This window comes from Synchiropus splendidus, chromosome 1 (genome assembly GCF_027744825.2).
Source record: "Synchiropus splendidus isolate RoL2022-P1 chromosome 1, RoL_Sspl_1.0, whole genome shotgun sequence".
NCBI classification, from domain to species: domain Eukaryota; kingdom Metazoa; phylum Chordata; class Actinopteri; order Syngnathiformes; family Callionymidae; genus Synchiropus; species Synchiropus splendidus.
In genome coordinates this window covers 14,178,625-14,199,341 of record NC_071334.1, presented here as the reverse complement: position 1 = coordinate 14,199,341, position 20,717 = coordinate 14,178,625, and the positions used below count along the sequence as shown (strand labels likewise).

At 45.3% G+C, this 20,717-nt stretch overlaps 2 protein-coding genes across 8 annotated transcripts in view; one reads left to right on the top strand and one right to left on the bottom strand.

The window, feature by feature from the left end:
• tle2a (TLE family member 2, transcriptional corepressor a) overlaps positions 1-10,404 on the top strand; it is a 43,175-nt gene extending 32,771 nt beyond the window's left edge. For 3 of the 5 annotated variants that reach the window (XM_053859606.1, XM_053859597.1, XM_053859571.1), the window contains 16 exons: positions 1,487-1,549; positions 1,731-1,835; positions 2,533-2,743; positions 3,273-3,289; positions 3,922-4,017; positions 4,438-4,482; positions 4,684-4,845; positions 5,598-5,724; positions 6,322-6,527; positions 7,002-7,081; positions 7,527-7,776; positions 7,856-8,103; positions 8,175-8,322; positions 8,392-8,542; positions 8,719-8,795; positions 9,504-10,404. In XM_053859606.1, the coding sequence (XP_053715581.1) occupies positions 1,487-1,549; positions 1,731-1,835; positions 2,533-2,743; positions 3,273-3,289; positions 3,922-4,017; positions 4,438-4,482; positions 4,684-4,845; positions 5,598-5,724; positions 6,322-6,527; positions 7,002-7,081; positions 7,527-7,776; positions 7,856-8,103; positions 8,175-8,322; positions 8,392-8,542; positions 8,719-8,795; positions 9,504-9,611 (2,094 nt within the window). In that variant the 3' untranslated portion in view covers positions 9,612-10,404. The remainder of the gene's footprint in view (positions 1-1,486; positions 1,550-1,730; positions 1,836-2,532; positions 2,744-3,272; positions 3,290-3,921; positions 4,018-4,437; positions 4,483-4,683; positions 4,846-5,597; positions 5,725-6,321; positions 6,528-7,001; positions 7,082-7,526; positions 7,777-7,855; positions 8,104-8,174; positions 8,323-8,391; positions 8,543-8,718; positions 8,796-9,503) is intronic. The other 2 variants (XM_053859580.1, XM_053859588.1) reach the window with 2 other exon arrangements.
• A 1,744-nt stretch (positions 10,405-12,148) lies between these two features.
• The window catches only part of tle2b (TLE family member 2, transcriptional corepressor b), a 57,565-nt gene continuing 48,996 nt past the window's right edge, over positions 12,149-20,717 (bottom strand). For 2 of the 3 annotated variants that reach the window (XM_053882597.1, XM_053882687.1), the window contains exons 11-20: positions 19,802-19,969; positions 19,499-19,649; positions 19,076-19,245; positions 18,903-18,979; positions 18,584-18,833; positions 18,256-18,503; positions 18,037-18,184; positions 17,817-17,967; positions 17,661-17,737; positions 12,149-14,218 (exon numbers count right to left, since the gene is read on the bottom strand). In XM_053882597.1, coding sequence (XP_053738572.1) covers positions 14,111-14,218; positions 17,661-17,737; positions 17,817-17,967; positions 18,037-18,184; positions 18,256-18,503; positions 18,584-18,833; positions 18,903-18,979; positions 19,076-19,245; positions 19,499-19,649; positions 19,802-19,969 — 1,548 coding nt within the window. In that variant the 3' untranslated portion in view covers positions 12,149-14,110. The remainder of the gene's footprint in view (positions 14,219-17,660; positions 17,738-17,816; positions 17,968-18,036; positions 18,185-18,255; positions 18,504-18,583; positions 18,834-18,902; positions 18,980-19,075; positions 19,246-19,498; positions 19,650-19,801; positions 19,970-20,717) is intronic. The other variant, XM_053882783.1, reaches the window with a different exon arrangement.

The following is a 20,717-nucleotide window of genomic DNA, read 5'->3' as shown; positions in this document are numbered from 1 at the left end:
AGTCTAGCCGTCAACAAGACAAACAGCCTGTGGTCATAATGATGTTGTCATGATCTCCGCTTGCATATCATTGTTGGCCCAAACAGCCGCGTCTGTCTGTTTGTGTTGCATGGCAAAGCTTGAATCGCCAGATTTGGTCATGATTTGGCTCAAAAGCTAATGGCAGAAAGAGGGACCACGACCATCTTTTAAGATTCCGCACGCAAGCGAGCAGCTATGATGGACGTTAAGTGATTGTTCATTTAGTTTAGTTTTGTTTGCAACGTTCCTAGGTTGCCACTCACAAGTAGACACGGGTCTAACATTGGGTTCAAGACGACAGTGAATTGCTGTACTGAAGAGGCTTATTTCTTCTCAAGAGGTTGAATGATGGGTGAAAGTGTGGATCAGATGTAGTTGGAAGTACAACTTTGTATAATTATGTGCAGTGTATTATGTTTAAGTGCTTGAATTTTTCTAATAAAATAAGTTTGTGGAAGACTTCTTCATTGCACCCTTTTCTAATATAAATCGCAGTATAAAAGTCAGTCCTGTCCTAAACCCTGGGATAACCTGCAGTATATTTCACGGCCGTGATGACCTTAGGTTAGGAGGAAGCCGACTAAAGAGCTCCAATATCCACTAGTCCATTTTCTCACTGAAGTCAGGGCGTGGGGGCAGTAGTTGGAGTAAAGAGGTAATCCATAAAACCTCCTCCAGCTCTTCTGGGGGAAAACATAGGTGTTTCATTGGAGTCAGCAGAGACATGTCTTGGGACTGCCCAAGGGACACCTCCTCAGTTGGTGGTGAGGAAGGCCACCTGGAGGCATCCTGGCTAGATACCCAAGTTACCCCTCAACAAGGTTTACTCTAAGTTTCTTGTCAGAATATCAGTTATTTATTTGTTGAGCCTACTTTTAAACATTCTAAAACCATGTGTTGTTTCCTTGTAGCTATGCGGTGGTGTTTCTATACTATACCATCAGCTTGACTGTGCAGTGTTTGTTCTCTCTTTCAACAGTCAATCACTCAACATTTCAATCTCAACTTGTGTTTGTGTGCCTTGAAAGTCAATATATGTTTCCCATGATCCTACATGATCTAGAAAGGGTTAAAAAATGTAGAGGGGACAAGGTGGTTGAGTTGAGAAGCACATAGTCACCAAATCACTGACCCGCAGCTGAAGAGACGTCACACACACGCGCACACTCTTCCACCACATCAATAGTGTAGAGATGGTGCATCTTGTATTTGCTTGTGGACACACACACACACACACACAGACTAGTACACAAACGCAGTGTGTGGGCTGGCCGTAGCCGCAGCAGATGCTGTCCATGAATATTTTAGCCAAACTCCCTGGCAGAGTTTCCATTTGCATGGACCAGATGTAAGCAGCTGAAATATTTACCATGCTGGCCCAGAGAGAAGCTGGCCTCTGTGTGTGCGTGTGGACGTGCATGTTCATCAAAGTGACACAGCCTTCTTTTTCTTTCCTTCCTTGCAGACGGAGATTGCCAAGCGATTGAACGTGATCTGTGCTCAACTCATCCCATTCCTGTCACAGGAGGTGCGACACTCACTCTTGTCCTTCTCCACTCTAGGAAAAATGGCACAAAAACATTGACACGCACGTCTAACAAACTTCAAACGCGCCTACCATCAAGTGCAACAAGTGGACCCCAAATACTTCCTGATCGAGACTAGAGGGTTCAGGCCGCTCTCTCATTGATGTCTTCTTCCCTCCGCAGCATCAACAACAGGTGGTCCAGGCAATGGAACGCGCCAAACAGGTGACCATGGGGGAGTTAAATGCTTCGATAGGGGTACGTGGGCTCCCCCCTCTGCCTCATAGCGTGTGTACCTTATACTCCCATAATTTTATTTCTTCTTCTTTCTTTTATTGCTGAGGCACAAGACTTCCCCTTGTTCTTGAATACAAGTCCTCAATTAAGTGGGATTTGTTTCCCATGATAACTTCCAAAGTCTGAGTGACAGGTCTTTATTTATCGTTTCAAAATGGCAGCTTGCTGTAAAATAAACTATCATTTATATTTTCCCATACAAAAAAGAAGACGAGGTGCGTATTGTAGTTCAATTTATCCGTTTTAAGAACACCTCTGTAATTTGACTCCCAGGAACTGTTTACTTGGAATGAAGCCGTATCTACGGCAACGGCTGCGCACCACGCTCAGTTCCATGACCTCAAAACGATGAACCCAGAAGTAATTAGAATTCTGAAATCCTAAAATATGAGGACAGATTATGTAGCAACTATTGGTTTAAAATATTTGTCTGCAAATAAAAACAGAGTCTTCCGGTCAGTATACAGGGACAGACTTTTTCTAAAAAACATTTTTCCATAGTAGTCACGTCCACCAGAAGGACTCCCCTGCAGAGACCCACTGCCCCCTGAGTTTCTCCTCTTATGCATGCATCTCTACCGTCTTTCTTCCACATTTCTTTCTGTGAAGCTTCTTCACTCTGAGCTTTTAAGTCACCGGGATCTTCTTCTCCTGTTTCTGTCTCCTCTGCTCTGATTGTTCTAAGCAGCAGCTCCAGGCCCAGCATCTCTCCCAGCACGCACAGAGTTTGCCTGTGGGTCCACATCCGTCGGGACTGCCCCACCCTGGTCTGGCCCTTGGTGGAGGGTCTGGCCTTTTGGCCCTCTCTGGAGCCCTGGGTGCCCAGTTGGCTGCTAAAGATGAGCGAGCACACCTGGAGGCCGCTGCTGCAGCTGCAGCTGCTGCAGAGCACCATAGAGGTAACAGGATAATTCATAATTCCTGCCAGAAATTCTGTGAGGTGACAGCTTAGCCGTGCTGCTGTCATCCCTCTTAGCTGGTTTAAGAATGTCTAATGGCAGTGTCCTCCGGTGAGGTGAAAGAGGGAGGGGGGAGAACTTCATAATTTATTGCCCAGGACAGTGAAATGAACAATTTTGGAAAAGTATTTGTCTTCTGAGACTGAGCTTTTTTAGTTTCGAGTCAAATGACGCACACGTTTATGCAGACAACTTGAGTGATGACAATGGTTCTGTGCTCATGGATCGCTCGGTCACATGTATTAATAGCAGAGTTGGAGAACCTCCAGAGTAAAGTAAGTGGGCGAGGTCTGATGAGGTTGGAGATTGGGCTTAGCGTGCAGAACATGGGAACATGCTCCAGATAGTGAAACTCCCATCAGGGTTTCTGCACAGTCATCAGCTGAAGTGAGATTTAAACTGACAGCTACTTTTTTGTGTGTCTCTGTCCTGCTGTGTGGAACTCTTGGCTGCTTCTACCTGGGATCAGATCGTGACGCAGGACCTGTGAGTAACCACCACTGTACTCCATGACTTTTTTTGTGTTTCACTGCATTTCAGACCCAAGTCTGACCTAGTTTGTTTGGTTAGGGTGGGTGTCACATTCCGGTGTCATTTGTACCTCTGAAAAGTTAATTCAGAGTCGGATCAAATGACTTATCCAAGCTCCTGACATTAACTTTTGTCAGGGATGAGTACATGTCAAGGCATTTGATATAGTTATAATGAGATGATTGAAATTAGACAAAAGCATACTTGAATTTATATTCAAATTTAACAGGATATAATTATTCACTATTAATGATAAACAATCTGCTTTGTAAATCTCGGAAATACATATTAAGTATTTACAGAATAATTTCAGTTTATATTTACTTTGTACACTACAGAAATGGAAAAATATGATGCATAATATTATTTTGCGAAATTAATAGGTGTATGCATTTACGTACAACTTTAGCAGAGCCCTCCACTTCTCTGCACTTTATGAATCTGAAATGATGAATGTCTTTCCTCTCGCCTCATTATCATCCACTTCCTGCCCCTCTGCCCTCACTCCCATTTCTTCTTCCCCTTCGAACTCCCCTCTTTTGTCATTTCACTGCCATCCCTCTGACTTCTGCATTAAATCTCCTCAGAGCTCTCTGTCCAATGGGGATAAGGGTCGACCGACAGACTACCTCAGCAACGGCAAGAAGAGGAAAGCTGATGAGAAAGAGTTCATGACCGATTATGTGAGGATGCTTTTATGACTCAGATGTTTCACTCCGTGCTGCTGGTCTCAGTCTCACAAGGCTGGTTTTGATTGTCATGCCCACCAGAATCTAATCTATCCCAACATTAGTGATCCTTCATGGCATGAGGGACCATACGTGTTCACTTGTATGACACTGGTTTCACACTTTTAACCCTCACTAGACGCAAAGAAAAAAAATCATATAGAAGTCTCTAAATAGTCTCCTGAACTCTGAAGGGCTAAAAATCTATATATTTTAAATAATATCTGCAAACAATGTGTGGCTATAGAAGAAACAAAAAGATCTCAGTAACAAAACTAACGGCAGAAAGGTGAAGTCAAGCCAAATGTGTTTATTTCTCCATGTGTTGATCAGCCTGCAGCATCACTGGACGTCTAATCTTTGTTTCCTCTTCAGGGTAGCGATGCAGACAAGAGTGACGACAACTTGGTGGTGGACGAGGTACATTGTCTCTCCTGCTCAAAACAAACAGCTTTCTTGATGTTACATTTCATGTTTAGATAATTTGGGTGATTATGCTAAAAAAAAAAACAAGCCTGCTGTTACCATAGTAACGACAAACCGCAGAGATCATTTTTCGCAATACTCACTGCAGGTGGAACAAAAATAACTTGCTGTTTTTTTTGTTTTTTTTTTACCTAGGACCCATCTTCCCCGCGCAGCGTGCAGTCGTACTCATCTAGGGAGAACGGACTTGACAAGATTCCTCCGTCTCGGAAGGAAGGCCCACCTCAGGCTAGTCCCACATCCCTGGCCTCTTCCAGCAGTGCTGCGTCACCATCACGTGGGAAGGAAGCGCCACAGGTAACACACAGGCTCATGTAGCGTGTCGGACACATACATTCAACCACCACCGAAACATGGATAGATAATTACATAAATGGAATAAACAAAGTAGTAAGTACATGGAATCATTTTGTTATTACAATGTTTATATATGTATTGATACATTTATTATAGGAATGCTTTGTATTTTTGTTTTTATTTAAATATACATTTACTCTGACCAAATGGAGACAGAAATGTAGACATACATAAATGAGGAAACAATTTTCTAAATAAGTGTAAAAATCACCAACAATATTACTTGTTCATTGATTTAGGTTTAGATTTCCGCATTGATTTATTCCTTAAATGAGTTACTGTGAGTTGTAAAGACAAAACAAGTTTCCTCCTACATCCTTTTAAAACGCCACAATGATTGTCCTTCGTCTCTTTTGACAATGTTTGGGTCTTTAGTGCATCTGCCGAAGGATTGTCTGACGTATGAAGAATTGTTACAAAGTTACTATTTGATCAGCCTGTTACTTTCAGCCTTGCCATAATTAAATGCTATTCATGCTCCGCTTTTCAGTGACATTATTAGATGATGAAAACCTTTTTAAAAGTGAGCTTTGAAAATAAATCTCTTGATCGGTGGAGACCTTAGTCTTTCGTCTCACATGTCAAAAAAAGTGAGCTAGTCATCGCCACTAGTTCAAAAACAAGGATGTTTTTAAAGGATGATTCTAGGCTCTTTTCCTCTCCTTCTCATCCTTGGCTTCTCGTGTGTGCAGAGAGAGAAATCCAGCACTCCTGGGATGAAGCCCGGCACACCTATGTCACAAGAGTCAAACACCCCTGGACCCAGTGGACCGCCCCAGTTCCGACCCATTCCGGGGAAACCTGGAGTCGACCCTCTTGGTAAAGCTCATTCCTAACTCCTGCAGTCCTCGGTCAGTCTGGAGAAACCCTGCTCTGCATAAGAACATCCAGCTGATCTGGATGTGAAGATCAAAGTGTTTTAAGTGAGCTTCGTAGTTTGCCCCCAATTTGTTCCTACATACTATGGATTTTTATGGATTTACATGCACACACATTTTCTCGTTCTCATATAGTTTGCGCACTTATTGCAGTGTTGTGTTGTCAGGTACTAATGAGAGCAAATTATTTCCGCTGATTTGAAACAGACTCAGTACCTTTTTTTAACTCAACATTTTAGATTAGCAGCGAGTCAAGTTGGTTTTACTTTTTTTCGGAGCTGCAATGGCAAAACGCCGCTCTTGAATTCGCATTGCAATGTCCAGACACGCCAGGATATTTATGAGCCTCCTTCACTGCAGGAGGCCGCTATGACCAGCAGGGGTCAGTAGTGGTCTAATCCTGAGGCGCATGTCCCGCTGCTTCACTTTCTGCTCCATGATGAATCACGCAGAATAATGAACCCATGATGTCATCCTTCGCTATAACATGTTCACTAATTCTCAAAGAAATGATGGCTGATGTCTCCACCTCTTCCAGCCCTGGGTCTGAGGAACCCCCTGGCGGTTCAGGGAGCGTATCCGCCAGGTGCTTTTGGCCTGCCTCCTCCAGGAGTGAACGGGGACCTGCCTGGGGCGGCGGGCTATGGAGCAGGTCTGCACTTGGTCTCCCCTCAGATGAATGGAGCTGCTGCGGCGGCGGCGGCGGCGGCTGCTGCTGCCGCGGGCTACGGACGGTCCCCCGTGGTGAGTCTCAGCCTCCACAGATAATTTGTCTTTCTTGCCGCCATGTGTGACACCTCAGCACAAAATGCTGTCAGCAGAGGGGAAAAGTTTGGAGGGAGGGAACTGCACTTTCATTGTCCTTTACCATTAAGAATGATGGTGTAATAGATGCTGCTGACTTGGGCGTTTGGCTCCTCCTGGGGTGTTGTTAGAGGATAACTCCACTGCTATCAGATGTGAACAACTGCTTCACGTCTGACGGCGGTTCTGCGTCCACTCATGCTTGCCAGTGAATTTAAAGAGGCTGATTTTGGATTTGTTTGTTGCTTTAAGAAGACAAGTATCCCACTGGCAGAATTTACAGCAGGAGAGAAATATTGTGCAATGATTTGCTGGTCAGCCAATGTTGAGAGGAAGCTAAATAAATAAATGAAACACCATGCTTGATGCCAATTCATGTCATCACTGTGAGCTCTTTTTCTCCCGCTCTTCCAGGTAGGATATGAGTCTCCACACCCTCATATGAGGGTCCCTGGGCTGCCCGCCAGTCTGCAGTCAGCCGCCTCTGGAAAACCGTAAGTTTACCCACTTCCCGAGTCTCAGGAAGCGATGAAGTTGAGACCACATTACCTGAAAAGCCGGAAAAATGATGCGCTGAAGGGTTTTCATTCATGATAAGATTTCATTTCCTTCTAACACACGTCAGGGACACAAAGCTAATTGTTGACTGTTAAAGTTGCAGCGCTAGCTTGACACTCTCAGCTGGATATTTCCCTGGAAAAGATTCATGAAGAGAGCACATACACAGTATTAATGAGCATGTGGTGGCGATCCAGCGGCCCTTTTTCCAAACGTGTGATTCATTTGGATGCATTCTAACCCCACAATCTGAAATTAAATGGCCACAGCTGTGAAAAGTGCAAGGCCTTGAAAGTGTGATCTCGCGCCTGTGATTCTATAAGGGACTCATGAACGCTTGTAGTTTCTGTATCTCTTCCTAACTCTGCGGCTCCTCACCAGAGCCTACTCCTTCCACGTGAGTGCGGACGGCCAGATGCAGCCGGTGCCCTTCCCCCCGGACGCCCTGCTGGGTCCAGGGATCCCTCGCCACGCCCGGCAGATCCACACCCTCAACCACGGAGAGGTGGTGTGCGCCGTCACCATCAGCACCTCCACTCGACACGTCTACACCGGCGGCAAAGGCTGCGTCAAAGTGTGGGACATCAGCCAGCCCGGAACCAAGAGCCCCATGGCCCAGCTGGACTGTCTGGTGAGGCACGGTGTGAGCTTTCTACATGCCTTCCTCCTCACTTCTTCTCAACTGCATATTGAACTTCCCCCCATCCCAGAATCGGGATAACTACATCCGCTCCTGCAAGCTTCTGTCAGACGGCAGGACGCTGATCGTGGGCGGCGAGGCCAGCACTCTGTCCATCTGGGACCTGGCCACGCCCACTCCTCGCATCAAGGCGGAGCTGACGTCCTCCGCTCCAGCCTGCTACGCCCTGGCCATCTCTCCCGACAACAAGGTCTGCTTCTCCTGCTGCAGCGACGGCAACATCGTGGTCTGGGACCTTCACAACCAGACGCTGGTCAGGTGAGTGCCACCCCTGAAGTTGGCATGACAAGTGAAAGACGTGGAGGAAACCAGAGTTCCGCTGCTCGCAGGCAGTTCCAGGGTCACACAGACGGAGCCAGCTGCATCGACATCTCCAACGACGGCACCAAACTGTGGACGGGAGGCCTTGACAACACTGTCCGCTGCTGGGACCTCCGAGAGGGACGGCAGCTCCAGCAGCATGACTTCACCTCACAGGTACAAACGGCTTCTCAATGATCCATTCTGGTGAAGAAAGAACTCACGGCTCCGTCGCTCCCTCCCCAGATCTTCTCTCTGGGTTACTGCCCAACTGGCGAGTGGCTGGCTGTGGGCATGGAGAGCAGCAACGTGGAGGTTCTGCACGTCTCCAAACCTGACAAGTATCAGCTGCATCTCCACGAGAGCTGCGTTCTCTCTCTCAAGTTCGCCTACTGTGGTGCGTTCACTTCCACTCCCTCCCTCACTGATTGATGCTCTGGTTACATCACATCACCAGAGGAAGTCTAATCACTGAGAGGCAGAACAGAAGTGTTTTCTACCTTTTTACTCCACCTGCTTCCAATTCTAGCAAACTTCTTCCAACTCATGACGACACTGTGTTTGGTCTTGTAGGAAAGTGGTTTGTGAGCACTGGCAAAGACAACCTCCTGAACGCCTGGCGGACTCCCTACGGCTCCAGCATATTCCAGGTACCACACTCGCAACAGTACGCTGATCTATGTGGCCCACAAATAAATCATGTTTTATACAAGTTTCCTGCTGAAATCGCTGCTTGATCAACCCACCAACAGCAGCTTAGCTACTGTGTAAGACGGAGCACACTGTGGAAGTGGAGGTTGCGAACTACCAGAGTACTTTATCACGTGTTTTCAGAGTTCTAGTATTCAGTCACTCTGGTTTCCTAATCAGTTGTGGGTGAGTGGTTGTCTGCCTGTGTTTGCTGTGTGTGAGACTTTCGACTTGTCCAGAGTGCAGAGTGTAGCTGCAACCACAGAAGAAAGAGGAGTGACTCAACCACTGCCAATACTTCTAATATAATATTCATGTCATGTCACATGTCCGTATCACAGAATGGCCCCTTTGTCGTGATACGCCAGAGATAAAAACTGGTAGAAGAATATGGGAATAATATAAGGAAGAAATAAGACATTCGAGCATAGAAGTCCAGCAAACAAGCAGGAAACAGTCAAGTCCTGTTTCCTTCAGTGAGAAATGAAACCTTCATGCCTTTATATTATAGCTACAAGGCTTCCAACTGGCTCAAAGGCTCAAACTGAGATTTCTCATTATCAAATGCCATTTTTGGTTTGGTATCTGAGCGCAAGTGTGCTCTCATTGTTCAACTGGTTTGTGTGACGGTACACTTCTCTGAGCTGTTCTCATCTGTGCGTCCTCAGTCTAAAGAGTCGTCGTCGGTCCTCAGCTGCGACATCTCTCCAGACGACCAGTTCATTGTCACCGGCTCCGGCGATAAGAAGGCCACCGTCTACGAAGTCATCTACTGAGCCGTGATCGGCTGTGAAGAAAAAGATTTATAAAGTAGGGGGCGGAGCCACGGCCTCTCCCTGGACCAGTGACTGTACAGCGCGTGGGTGGCGTGGGGACACTAGACTCGTACTTTACTTTGTCTGTTACAGATGGTAAGAATCGGGCGCACAAAGTCACATCTCTGGAAAAAAAACAAGTGTTTTTATGCTCTGAAGGCGCTCATGGTTTACAACGCCGCTATTGTGGAATTTGTCCAAAGACCTTTTTGTTGTCATTTATTTTCTAAAAAACAAAATAAAACCTCTGTAGTGAAAAATAAATTAGTCAAACATATTTTTTTAGCATTGGAATTCTTTGCAAGCAGGTGGGACCACAGGTGATGGAACGAGAGGCAAATGAGAGGAGACAGAAGCGGGAAAGTTTCCGGGTGGAAACACAGTGCCCATTTTCAATCTGGCCCGCTCCGGTCCAGCCTGGACCACAAGCACATGTCGGCTCCTCGGGGCAGCAGATGTGTAGCAGATGGCTGAACCGAGTTCTGTGAGGTTCCGGAGATTTTTAATTTCCCTCCTGGTTTAATTTCAGCAGCAACATGATTGTATCATCCACACACACACACACACACTCAAACATGTTATAGCAGACATCCTCCTTGCTTTTTTTAAAAAAAGAAAACCGGACTACAGTCAGAAAACCTCTCCTCCAGACATCTTTATCAATTTTGGACTTCAAATATGCTTTTTCTACCTTTGGTTGTCAGGCCACATCTGTTTTCACTGCATTGTTCCTGTACATGGATGTGTAAATAAAGTTCTCTGAAGCTAAATGGTTTTGCTTTGAGACTCCTTCAGTTAACTGGATTATCAGCGGACGATCAGGACGTCAAATCATCAGCCACATCAGCAGCACCTGAGGGAAATATGGCAAGGCGAAGATCCTTCAGGCAGAAGAATAAATGGCGATGTGCTGCCGTTCTATCTGCAGCTGCTCTTTAGCAAACGTCTGCTTTGTCATGCTGCTCGTGTGGTGGCGGCAGCGGCCGTGTCTGGGGATTTAAACCACATTCACAGTTCCGATACAAGTGCAGTGAGACAAAGGTGATCTGTGGTTCAAGAGGTGGTTTGGAGGATTATGATGGTGATCACATGGAGCGTTGCTGCAGCTCTGGTGTCACTTTTGCATTTGGAGAGGAGAGATGGGGAATCTAGGCTGAGGGAGGCAGTCTTCCTACTAAGACTTGATGTTGGGGAGGGCGCAGGACACTCACAATAAACATGAAATTATGCCATATATGAAGGTGGTGAGGACCAGATGTGGCCCTAACCTGGACGTGTCTCAACTGCATTGCTACATTAAACAGGTTTGCCGTCCCACTGCGCTTCGCTGCGTACCATATTCTGCCGAAGATACCTGGCGCTCCAGTGATGAAAACTTTGGAAATAGTCAAATATTTCAGTTTGGATTGTTCTCCCAATACCCCCAAATGAATCCCAAAATAGGAAATTTGAGGCGAAACATCTGGTGTGGTTGTTTTCTACTCTTTTTTTTCTTCAGAATAAACCAGAATGGACATTTTCTCTCAACGTTTAGCTGGTTGCTGCACCTGTTTTTGGTGGACAACGTTTTCCATTCGCACTTGAACATACAATAGTTGAGGATTTAATTTTAAACCATAAGCTCGGAAACTGGCCACGAGAAGTCCAATTCAAGTTCCCTGCCTCTGCCACGGCCCTCTCTGTCGCAGTCCTCCTTGATCTGATTCGGCTCTTAATTCCGAATCCTTCTGTTGTAAAGACTTCAGAGTCTGTGGGAGATTGATGTGGGTATAAGTTGGAAATGCGAATAGACTCCAGACTGTCTCATTGGGACTTATTTTTCACAAGATGCTGATTTAAAAAGTGATGAACAGGAATGTGGTCCTCATTAAACATCGCTGCCTTTGAAGATGTCGGCCATGTCTCTCTTTTTTTAATGTATTTAAAGCTTCAGTCCAGCGTTTTTAAGAAGATTCTCTTGGTATGGAAATGGATGTAAATGCAAGGATGGATGTTTGATGTGAACAATTTGGAGAAGCTTGCAAGCCACGCTTCAGGAATCAAAGTGGAATTGGTCAGAAGTTGCTGTTTTTTGTGTTTCATTTTAGATCTTTGTCTGTATTGAACTATTGTGTTTTAGAACGAGGGGTCGGTATCGACTCAAAATTAATCCAATTATTTAGAGGTTTTATAATGAATGAATCGTGATAAAATACATTTTAATATCTGCCACCAGAGTGATCAAATATAAGACGAATCTCTCAAGTGATGATCAAACTCCCGCATAACATCTTTGGTGATTTAATCCAGATGTTTGTCGAAACTGAATTTTGATAGCACAATCTTACTTCCTCTTTGTATTTTATGGTTTGGTTATGAGATCACAACATGAGGTTGTGTATATATATATATATATATAAAAAAGCATATATATATATATATATATATATATATATATATATATATATATATATATGCTTTTCGCGTTATAGCTTCATACAGAAAACAGATTCAATGCAAAGGGACACAAGTTGGGTTTATTGTTGACACAGAGCTTGTTGTGTACAGCACAGGTGGGTGACACTTCAGGAGGGAAGACAGCGAATCTCAAACGAAAGTTCCTTGGCTTCAGTCAGGAAAAATGAGTTGTACTTTTAACAGAGAAACATCCCAAAACAAAGACGCACAGGCAATGAAGTGGCCAGTAGAGTATCAAACACAAGTTCCCCAGCGTTAATGCTACGCCACCGAGACCCAAAGCCATGATGGAGCAGCACTGAGAGAAGATACAAGCTTGTGTAAGAGACGGTGGTTTTTCTGAGAGAAGGGAGGACGAGGAGTGTGTCACTGTGGAGAGGAGCTGCTGTCACAAAGGTCTCACCACACATTCCGAAGAATTACTCTGCATACTGCGATCTACCTTGTACGTCTTGGATATTACTGCTGTGTGACAATAAGAGACCTGTGCGACAGCGGTGAAGTAAATCAACACAGTAAAAATACACAAAAACACATTGAAACAGTAAAATCAGTTAAAAACAAACACAACAAACAACCATGAGGACTTTTCTCTGCTGCTGTCATGGAGGGTTTGTAAACAAAAATAAGAAAAAACAAAATATGATACTCCTTAAAGTTTGATTCTCCAATCGCCCCCTTGACATACTGATCAAATTTTAAAAATAATAATAATAATGCGACACAGAGGTAAATACAAAAATAAAAGTTTTGCTCAAAGAATGTAGAAATGAAATTCTGAGGCTACATCCACACTACAGGGGAAAACGTTGATTTAAAAGAAAAGCTTACAGACACACTGTTGTTTTCAAACAGAAATTTCAAACAAGTCAAGATAATAAAGAAAAAGTCTTCTTATTTATTTCTGTGTATGTTTTTCATTATGTCGTATTTAGAACGTCCAAACACTAGAATATTTAATTTTTACTTTAATAATAAACACACCTTCTAACCATTTGTTGAGCCTGGTTCTTCTCAGTATTTAAGAATTTAAATATGAATATTTAAATAGATTTTACAAGTATATTAGCAAAATTGTAAATGTTTTTCATCCACTCAAAGAAAAGTGCTATGTTAAATAAGTGTCATTTTCAGCACGGGGTGCGGGATAAAGAAAGTAAAACAGAGTGTATGAACTTGGTAATGTGGACATAGCCAACAACAATGCAGTAGACAGTGGACCAGTTCCAGCTGACTTGGCCCCGGACAATGACATAATGTGTTAATTCGCCCTGCTCTTTGCCTGACAGTGACGTCGCCACGCTCCAAGAGAAGAATCCGGAGGAACCAGCGACGTGGATGTTTACGGTTTGTGTCTGCGGACTCTCGCCGGGACTTGGCTGCTCATTAGTCGGACCAAAATAAACCAGATATTGGGCTGCTCTGAATGTTGAATCCGGAGCTGCGCGAGGGCGTGCGGCGGCATGGTGGGGCGGCTCCTGACACCTCGCGCCGGGGAGAGCCAGCGGCGGCGGCGGCCTCATTACGGCTTCCACTGTCTGGCTAATGAATCGATTGTGTGGTATCAGAGCTGCTGGCTGCCGCTCCCTCAGTGCTGCTCTGCACCTCCTCTGGGGGCCTCCCGTCCACTGAGCTCTTCATCAGGAAACAGCCCTAATTATCCAGCAAGCCCCCTCCGCCTCCTCTCTCCAACTTTCCATTTATTCTCACTCCATCTCTTCCTGCTCGTACCTCTCTCTTCCTGAGTTTATCTTCACGCTCTGCCGCCCTTTTCGTTTGTCCTCCTTATCTGGCTGCCTCCTCATTCTCTCTCCTCTCGTCCTCCGGCTAAACATCGAAGAGGGGTTGGGGCCGAGGGGGGGGGGGGATTCCGGAGAAGCTTATATCACAGCGGAAAGAGAAGTTTATTAGGGCTGAGGAGGGTGACCGTCCTTTGAAAGTGAAGCAGATGATGCTGATGTGACGAATCCCCCCGAGAGATCACCCAGAAGTCCTGCATCCCCTCAGTAGACCACCTCGTACACGGTGGCCTTCTTGTCCCCGGATCCTGTCACAATGTACTTGTCATCTGGAGACACGTCGCAGCTCAGCACGGAGGAGGATTCCTTGGACTGAGAAGACAGGAGAAGACAAGTGTGATTCATCATGTTTGACACCAGTCATCGAACCTTAGGAGTATTTTCTCTTCCTCACAACTCCGCTGCTGCTATCTAGACTTGATGGATGTGATGCACAAACCCAGGACTAACTTTCTTGTTCTGAGCTCAGTATCTCTGGAGGGTTACTGCCATCAGGTTGAGAAGCAGCTGCAGCTCTTCAGAAAGACTGAGACTGTCCACTTCCATATTGTAAGACGCCTGTCTGTCCCGACATCAGTGATGCCCAGATGCAGATTCAATCCTAAAAACAATCCTAGGTTCTGATGTTTCACCAAAGGTTTCCCAGTCCACGGAGAAGGAAACAAGTTCTGAGAGAAAATTGACCTATTTACGGTCGACATCATCAGAAAATATCTACACGTGTTTGGGTCACTGGACTGGGACTCAGCTCCATCTACATAGACGTGTTGGTGAATGTAGGGATTCGGTGGGACATACACTGGCATTGTACAAGCCTGGGATCCTTTTTTTTCCTTCGGAAGGGTGAGTTTCAGCAGATAAAATTCAGGATATTCTCCAGGTAGCCCTCTTGTGCAGCTCAACAAAAAACCCTACGCCACCCTCATTCATACATCATCATCATGGTTGACAAGCTCTGAAGGGCTCTAAAGAGTGGCATCTTTGGTTCTAACCCATGGCCGCACCTGAAGCCAATGAAAAACAACTGCAAGAACAAGTCCAGCTGCGCTGCACATCCTTTTCCCACGGAGGAATCACGGCAGGTCTCTTCACAGACCGACAGCCATGTGACGGTGCGGTGATGGAGGTATCTATGTTCACCAGGAAGTGCTCCTCATCGGGATGCTGACTCATTCTTCTCCCTTCAGAGGTTCATTAGCTGCAGCGTTCTGACCTGCCAGAGTGTGAAATCCCTCTTTCATCCTGCCTCCCTGCCGCAGACCTGCGCGCTCGCCTCAGATCATCTGAAGCTCTTTCTTCTTCTCCTCCTGCCACTAAATCATCATTTACCTTCCTTCCTTTCTTCGCAGGCTAAATCCCCTCCGCCTCTCTCATCACTTCCCTCCCCATCCTCGCCACCTCCCCTCCCTCCCCCCCACCTCACAGCAGGCCTGTCAATCATCAAAGCATGGGTGAGAGGACGTTTCACTGGGGATCCTTGTAGCATACAGAGATAGCAGTGGGGGGCGGCGGGGGGCAGGAGGGATACATCACATGACAAGTCAACAGATGAGTGTGGAGAGGAAGAAGCAAAAAGAGGAGAAGAAATAATCTGGCACGATTAACTAGACCATCTCTGAAACACAAACCACTTTTGCTTTGTCTGGAACAATGGCTGGGCTTCCAACAACTATTACAACAACCATAATAATTATTTATTATTATAATTTTTATTGCAGTAGAATCTGAAATACCAGCATTGACAAAGGTGCACTATTGCTAAACAAGTGGGACAAACATAAGGAATAAGAACACCACAAGTGACAAAACAATGTAATACAACAAACACACTGTGGGGCATCTCAAATGTAAATGACAAAGGCAACAACAAAACTACTAAACAAGTTAGTGAGGAACATAAATCTGTCATGTAACAAGCCAAAACAACAGAAACTGTTTTTACTGTTTGTAACTAAACAACAAAGGAAACTGTCCGCACGTGTAAGACCGTGCACGAGCCATAGTTTTGTGTGACCAGTGACGGACAGGTGATCTGAGCGACAATAGCATGGGTGGCAAGACATTAACACGAAAAATGTTAAAACTAGTGGTAGGACTTTAACAAGTAAATTACGTTTAATTAATTATAACAAAAAAAAATTTAATTGAACAGTTTGCTCTCCAGACAACAGGGAACCTTTGTGAGTGCAGGAGTTCCTGGTCCAGTGACCACACTGAGGCACAAGACACGTGGCAGCTAGGATGATAACAACAACAACAAACATGGAGGAATCCCTGAACAAAAGCAAACAAAAACTTCTGTTTGCTTTTGTTCAGGGAGGTTTTTCACTACACAATGACCAGGGTTTCCACTACTTTGAATGTATTTGAAATTCTCATAAAATTGAAATTCTTATACAAATATTTTCAAGACATGAGAAGAGCTTTAGTTTTAATAAGGTGATATAAAAACCTGAATATAGCCACCATTGTGGTTTATTGTGCTATTGTCAAACTGATAGAGAGTTAACAATATTTTGTTGTTTAAATGTATATATGGGTCCATCATTTGATTCACCACAATCATTGAAATTGAAAAATGTGGCTTCTTGTGGCAAATATTCTTATACCATCAAACTGTGATTAAATGAGATTAATTTATCACAAATTCTCAAATTAACTAGATACATTTTTAAGATCAAATCCCACCCCTGGTTTAAACACAATAACACGACCAAACAGACGGAACACATGCTGGATTCCAACTCCACTTGAATAAATTCTGTAGCGGAGGGAAAGAAAGAGAGGGAGCTGGTGCAAATGGGCTAATAGCTGCGACAACACTGGGAGATCAGAGAAGCGAGATAAAGCACAGAGTAGGAGGAAGACTTCTGTAGTGACTCCAGCCTGCCTCCTTCTTGGCAGCAGCATCATTCAGTATTTAGATGACGAAGCAGATAGACAGATTCTTCCTTCCACCCACAGAGAGGAGAGCTGCCAAAGCAGCTTCCCAACACACACGTGTTTGTATTTCCACCTTTGTGGGGACCTGCCATGGTGCTTTCCTCAGCCCCTCACCCTGAACCTAACCATCCAAAACAAGTAGCATACCTAAACTAAACCACAGTTAAATTAAATTATAATGACCCAGTTGTTTTGAAATTTTAATCCTCAAATTGAACCTTGTTTGGACAAGCAAAACTAAGTCAAATGTCTTCACAGTGTCTTTCCAGATATTCGTCCTAACAAGAATAGATAAACCAATCTCTCCTTCTCACACACACACACACACCCTCTTCATAGCATTATCATTAGCATGTCACACGTATATAGCTGTACTACACACATTCACTTTCATTTTTTCACTTAAATTCATTATCATAAATAAAAGTCAGTCATGATGATCAGCCATGTGTCAGTGACAACATATATGTTATTGACTTCTAATGTAGTCTAATACATGTAAATGTAAGGTAGTCTAATCCGTAAATGAATGATTGAAAGACATTTTACTAGTGATACTATTTGTTTTAATCTGTAGCATTAGAATGGAAAAAGTCAATAATCCAAAATATTTTATCAAAACTAGTCCTGTCTATAGGTTCAGGTCACAAAAATGCTCATACTTGTTTGTCAAGTATCAAACAATTTTCATTTAAGTATCTTTTTGCCACATTTGTGGAGATAACCAATCGCCACTGTGAGTTACAGATGGGCAGAAAAAAGTCTGGTCTGTGTGAAGTCAACTGTAACGAATGTAAAGATCTTGTCTCACCTGGAAAATACTGGCACCATACGGCGTCCTCCATGCATTCAACAGATTGTCTTTTCCCGTGCTGACAAACCACTTTCCTAAAAAAATCAAACATTCAGCGTCTGGTGCTCTTGAAATAGCAGTCATTGAATGGGGAGCGATGAACAGTGAACGCACCACAGTAAGCGAACTTGAGAGAGAGAACGCAGCTCTCGTGGAGATGCAGCTGATACTTGTCAGGTTTGGAGACGTGCAGAACCTCCACGTTGCTGCTCTCCATGCCCACAGCCAGCCACTCGCCGGTCGGGCAGTAACCCAGAGAGAAGATCTGGGGAGGGAGCGACGGAGCTGTGAGTTCTTTCTTCACCAGAATGGATCATTGAGAAGCCGTTTGTACCTGTGAGGTGAAGTCATGCTGCTGGAGCTGCCGTCCCTCTCGAAGGTCCCAGCAGCGGACAGTGTTGTCAAGGCCTCCCGTCCACAGTTTGGTGCCGTCGTTGGAGATGTCGATGCAGCTGGCTCCGTCTGTGTGACCCTGGAACTGCCTGCGAGCAGCGGAACTCTGGTTTCCTCCACGTCTTTCACTTGTCATGCCAACTTCAGGGGTGGCACTCACCTGACCAGCGTCTGGTTGTGAAGGTCCCAGACCACGATGTTGCCGTCGCTGCAGCAGGAGAAGCAGACCTTGTTGTCGGGAGAGATGGCCAGGGCGTAGCAGGCTGGAGCGGAGGACGTCAGCTCCGCCTTGATGCGAGGAGTGGGCGTGGCCAGGTCCCAGATGGACAGAGTGCTGGCCTCGCCGCCCACGATCAGTGTCCGTCCATCGGGAAGAATTTTGCATGAACGGATATAATTGTCACGATTCTGTGGGAGAGGTTGAAAGAGCAAAACTGAATGAAGGTGAGCGGGGCGAACGTGGACCTGAGGGTTTGGAGCCCACATACCAGACAGTCCAGCTGGGCCATGGGGCTCTTGGTTCCGGGTTGGCTGATGTCCCACACTTTGACGCAGCCTTTGCCGCCGGTGTAGACGTGTCGAGTGGAGGTGCTGATGGTGACGGCGCACACCACCTCTCCGTGGTTGAGGGTGTGGATCTGCCGGGCGTGGCGAGGGATCCCTGGACCCAGCAGGGCGTCGGGGGGGAAGGGCACCGGCTGCATCTGGCCGTCCGCACTCACGTGGAAGGAGTAGGCTCTGAAATTGTAGTTTCAAATGAGCAAGAGCTGTGAGCGTGAGCCAGTGTGCTGAGGAATCGTCACTCACGGCTTCCCCCCGGAGGAACCGGGCAGTGAGGAGGACAGACCCGGGGCTCGCAGGTGAGTTCGAGAGTCGTACGGCACCTGGTGAGGCATCAAGCATGAAACGTTTCCTATCTATGAAGCCAGTCAGCAAAAGCTTGGCAACAGGTTTACGACCACAAACGGAGGCTCACTCACCATGGGGCTCCGGGAGTAGGCACTGGCTGCTGCACTGATTTGGGGGGACAGAGTCAGGGCCCCACCGAAGCCACCTGGGCTGGCCAGCTCCCCATTCAGCCCTGAGTGGGACACCACGCCAAAATGAGCCGGATATGAACCAGGGGGCACAGACATGGGATTGCGGAGAGCTGGGGAGGAAGGGACAGAGGAGGGTCGAAGGGTTGAAGGATGCTGAGCCTCAGCAAGGAATGCAAACACACTCGGGGACTTTTTTTATCATTATTCAAAAGACAAAAGAATGAGCCTTGTGAAAGAATCTGGCCTGTAACTATGTCGCTGGTTGATGATGTCATGCCATGGTTCGTAATCTCAGTTTCCACTGCATATTAGATACAGAAAAACTGATATTTTCTTGAGAGGTGTGTCGGATGGGAAGCTAACCGTGGGGGTCAGCTGCAGATGCGGCTTTGCTGACCAGACGCAGACATGAGGTGCTTGGTCCGGGAGCTCCGCCAGATCCCGGGGTGAGGGCCTCACGGTGGGACGGGGAAGGCGTACCCGATTTCGACAACGGAGACTGAGACTTGTCCATCTGTAAGTGAGTTCACAGGTCAAATATAAATCATTTTCAAAACCTGATGTCATATTTTCACCCAAACCCCAAGCCAAAGAACTCGACTCAAGAGTTTGTGGGCTTGACTGAGCTCAGTACCGCAGAACAGGTTTGAAGGAGCTTGGTCCTACCGTTGTCAAGTCCTTAGCTTTTGCCGGAGTGGGGCTGCATGAATTTGGAGTGGAGTTCGCCTCTCCTCCTCCTGAGGAGCCGGGGGCCTCTTTCCTCAGGCTCGGCGCTCGGTCCAACCCGTTTCCATGGGGGGAGTGTGGTGGGCTGCCAACCGGAGAGTTTGGCTCCTGAATGCCAGTAACAGATGATGTAGTTCAGTACTGCCTCCACACTTCTTGAGATTAAATCCTACATTGGTGGCTTTTTTACTCCCTTAAATTTTGTAATAATGTGACATTTATGGTGCTAAATGATGCAATATTGTTGTGTTCCAAAGACAATTGAGACACCTGAACAGAATATGACACCAAAGGTGTCTTAAACCAGTCATTGTTAACCATAGGGCCGGGGGCCATGGTTGGTCCACGGGCGCCTCTTAGAGGGCCGCTAAAGGTTTGATTGTTTTACACCTCTGGGCTGCGAGACGCTCAGTTTGAATCCATGAGCCACATATGGTGGCAGTAGTGTGTCACTGTATTGACTTGGAGCTGCAAATCTGTGATACTTAACAACTATGGAGAAGTTCTTGAAAAGAACAACAGTAAAAACTGTTCATAAAAGCAGGTGTTGACACAGTTTTGAAAACATTTTATGGCGATACTTTCATTTACACTTTACTTATATCTTCTTTGGACTTAGATATATGTTATATATATATATATATATATATATATATATATATATATATATATATATATATATATATATATATATATATATATATATATATATATATATATATATTAATATTATATTATTATATATTATTTTATTTTATGATATTTAGACATGGCTTTATTATATTTATATTATATAGGTGTACTTTTTCTTTAGTAAATGACCTGCTTTACTAACATGACCTGCACCTGGTGCTGG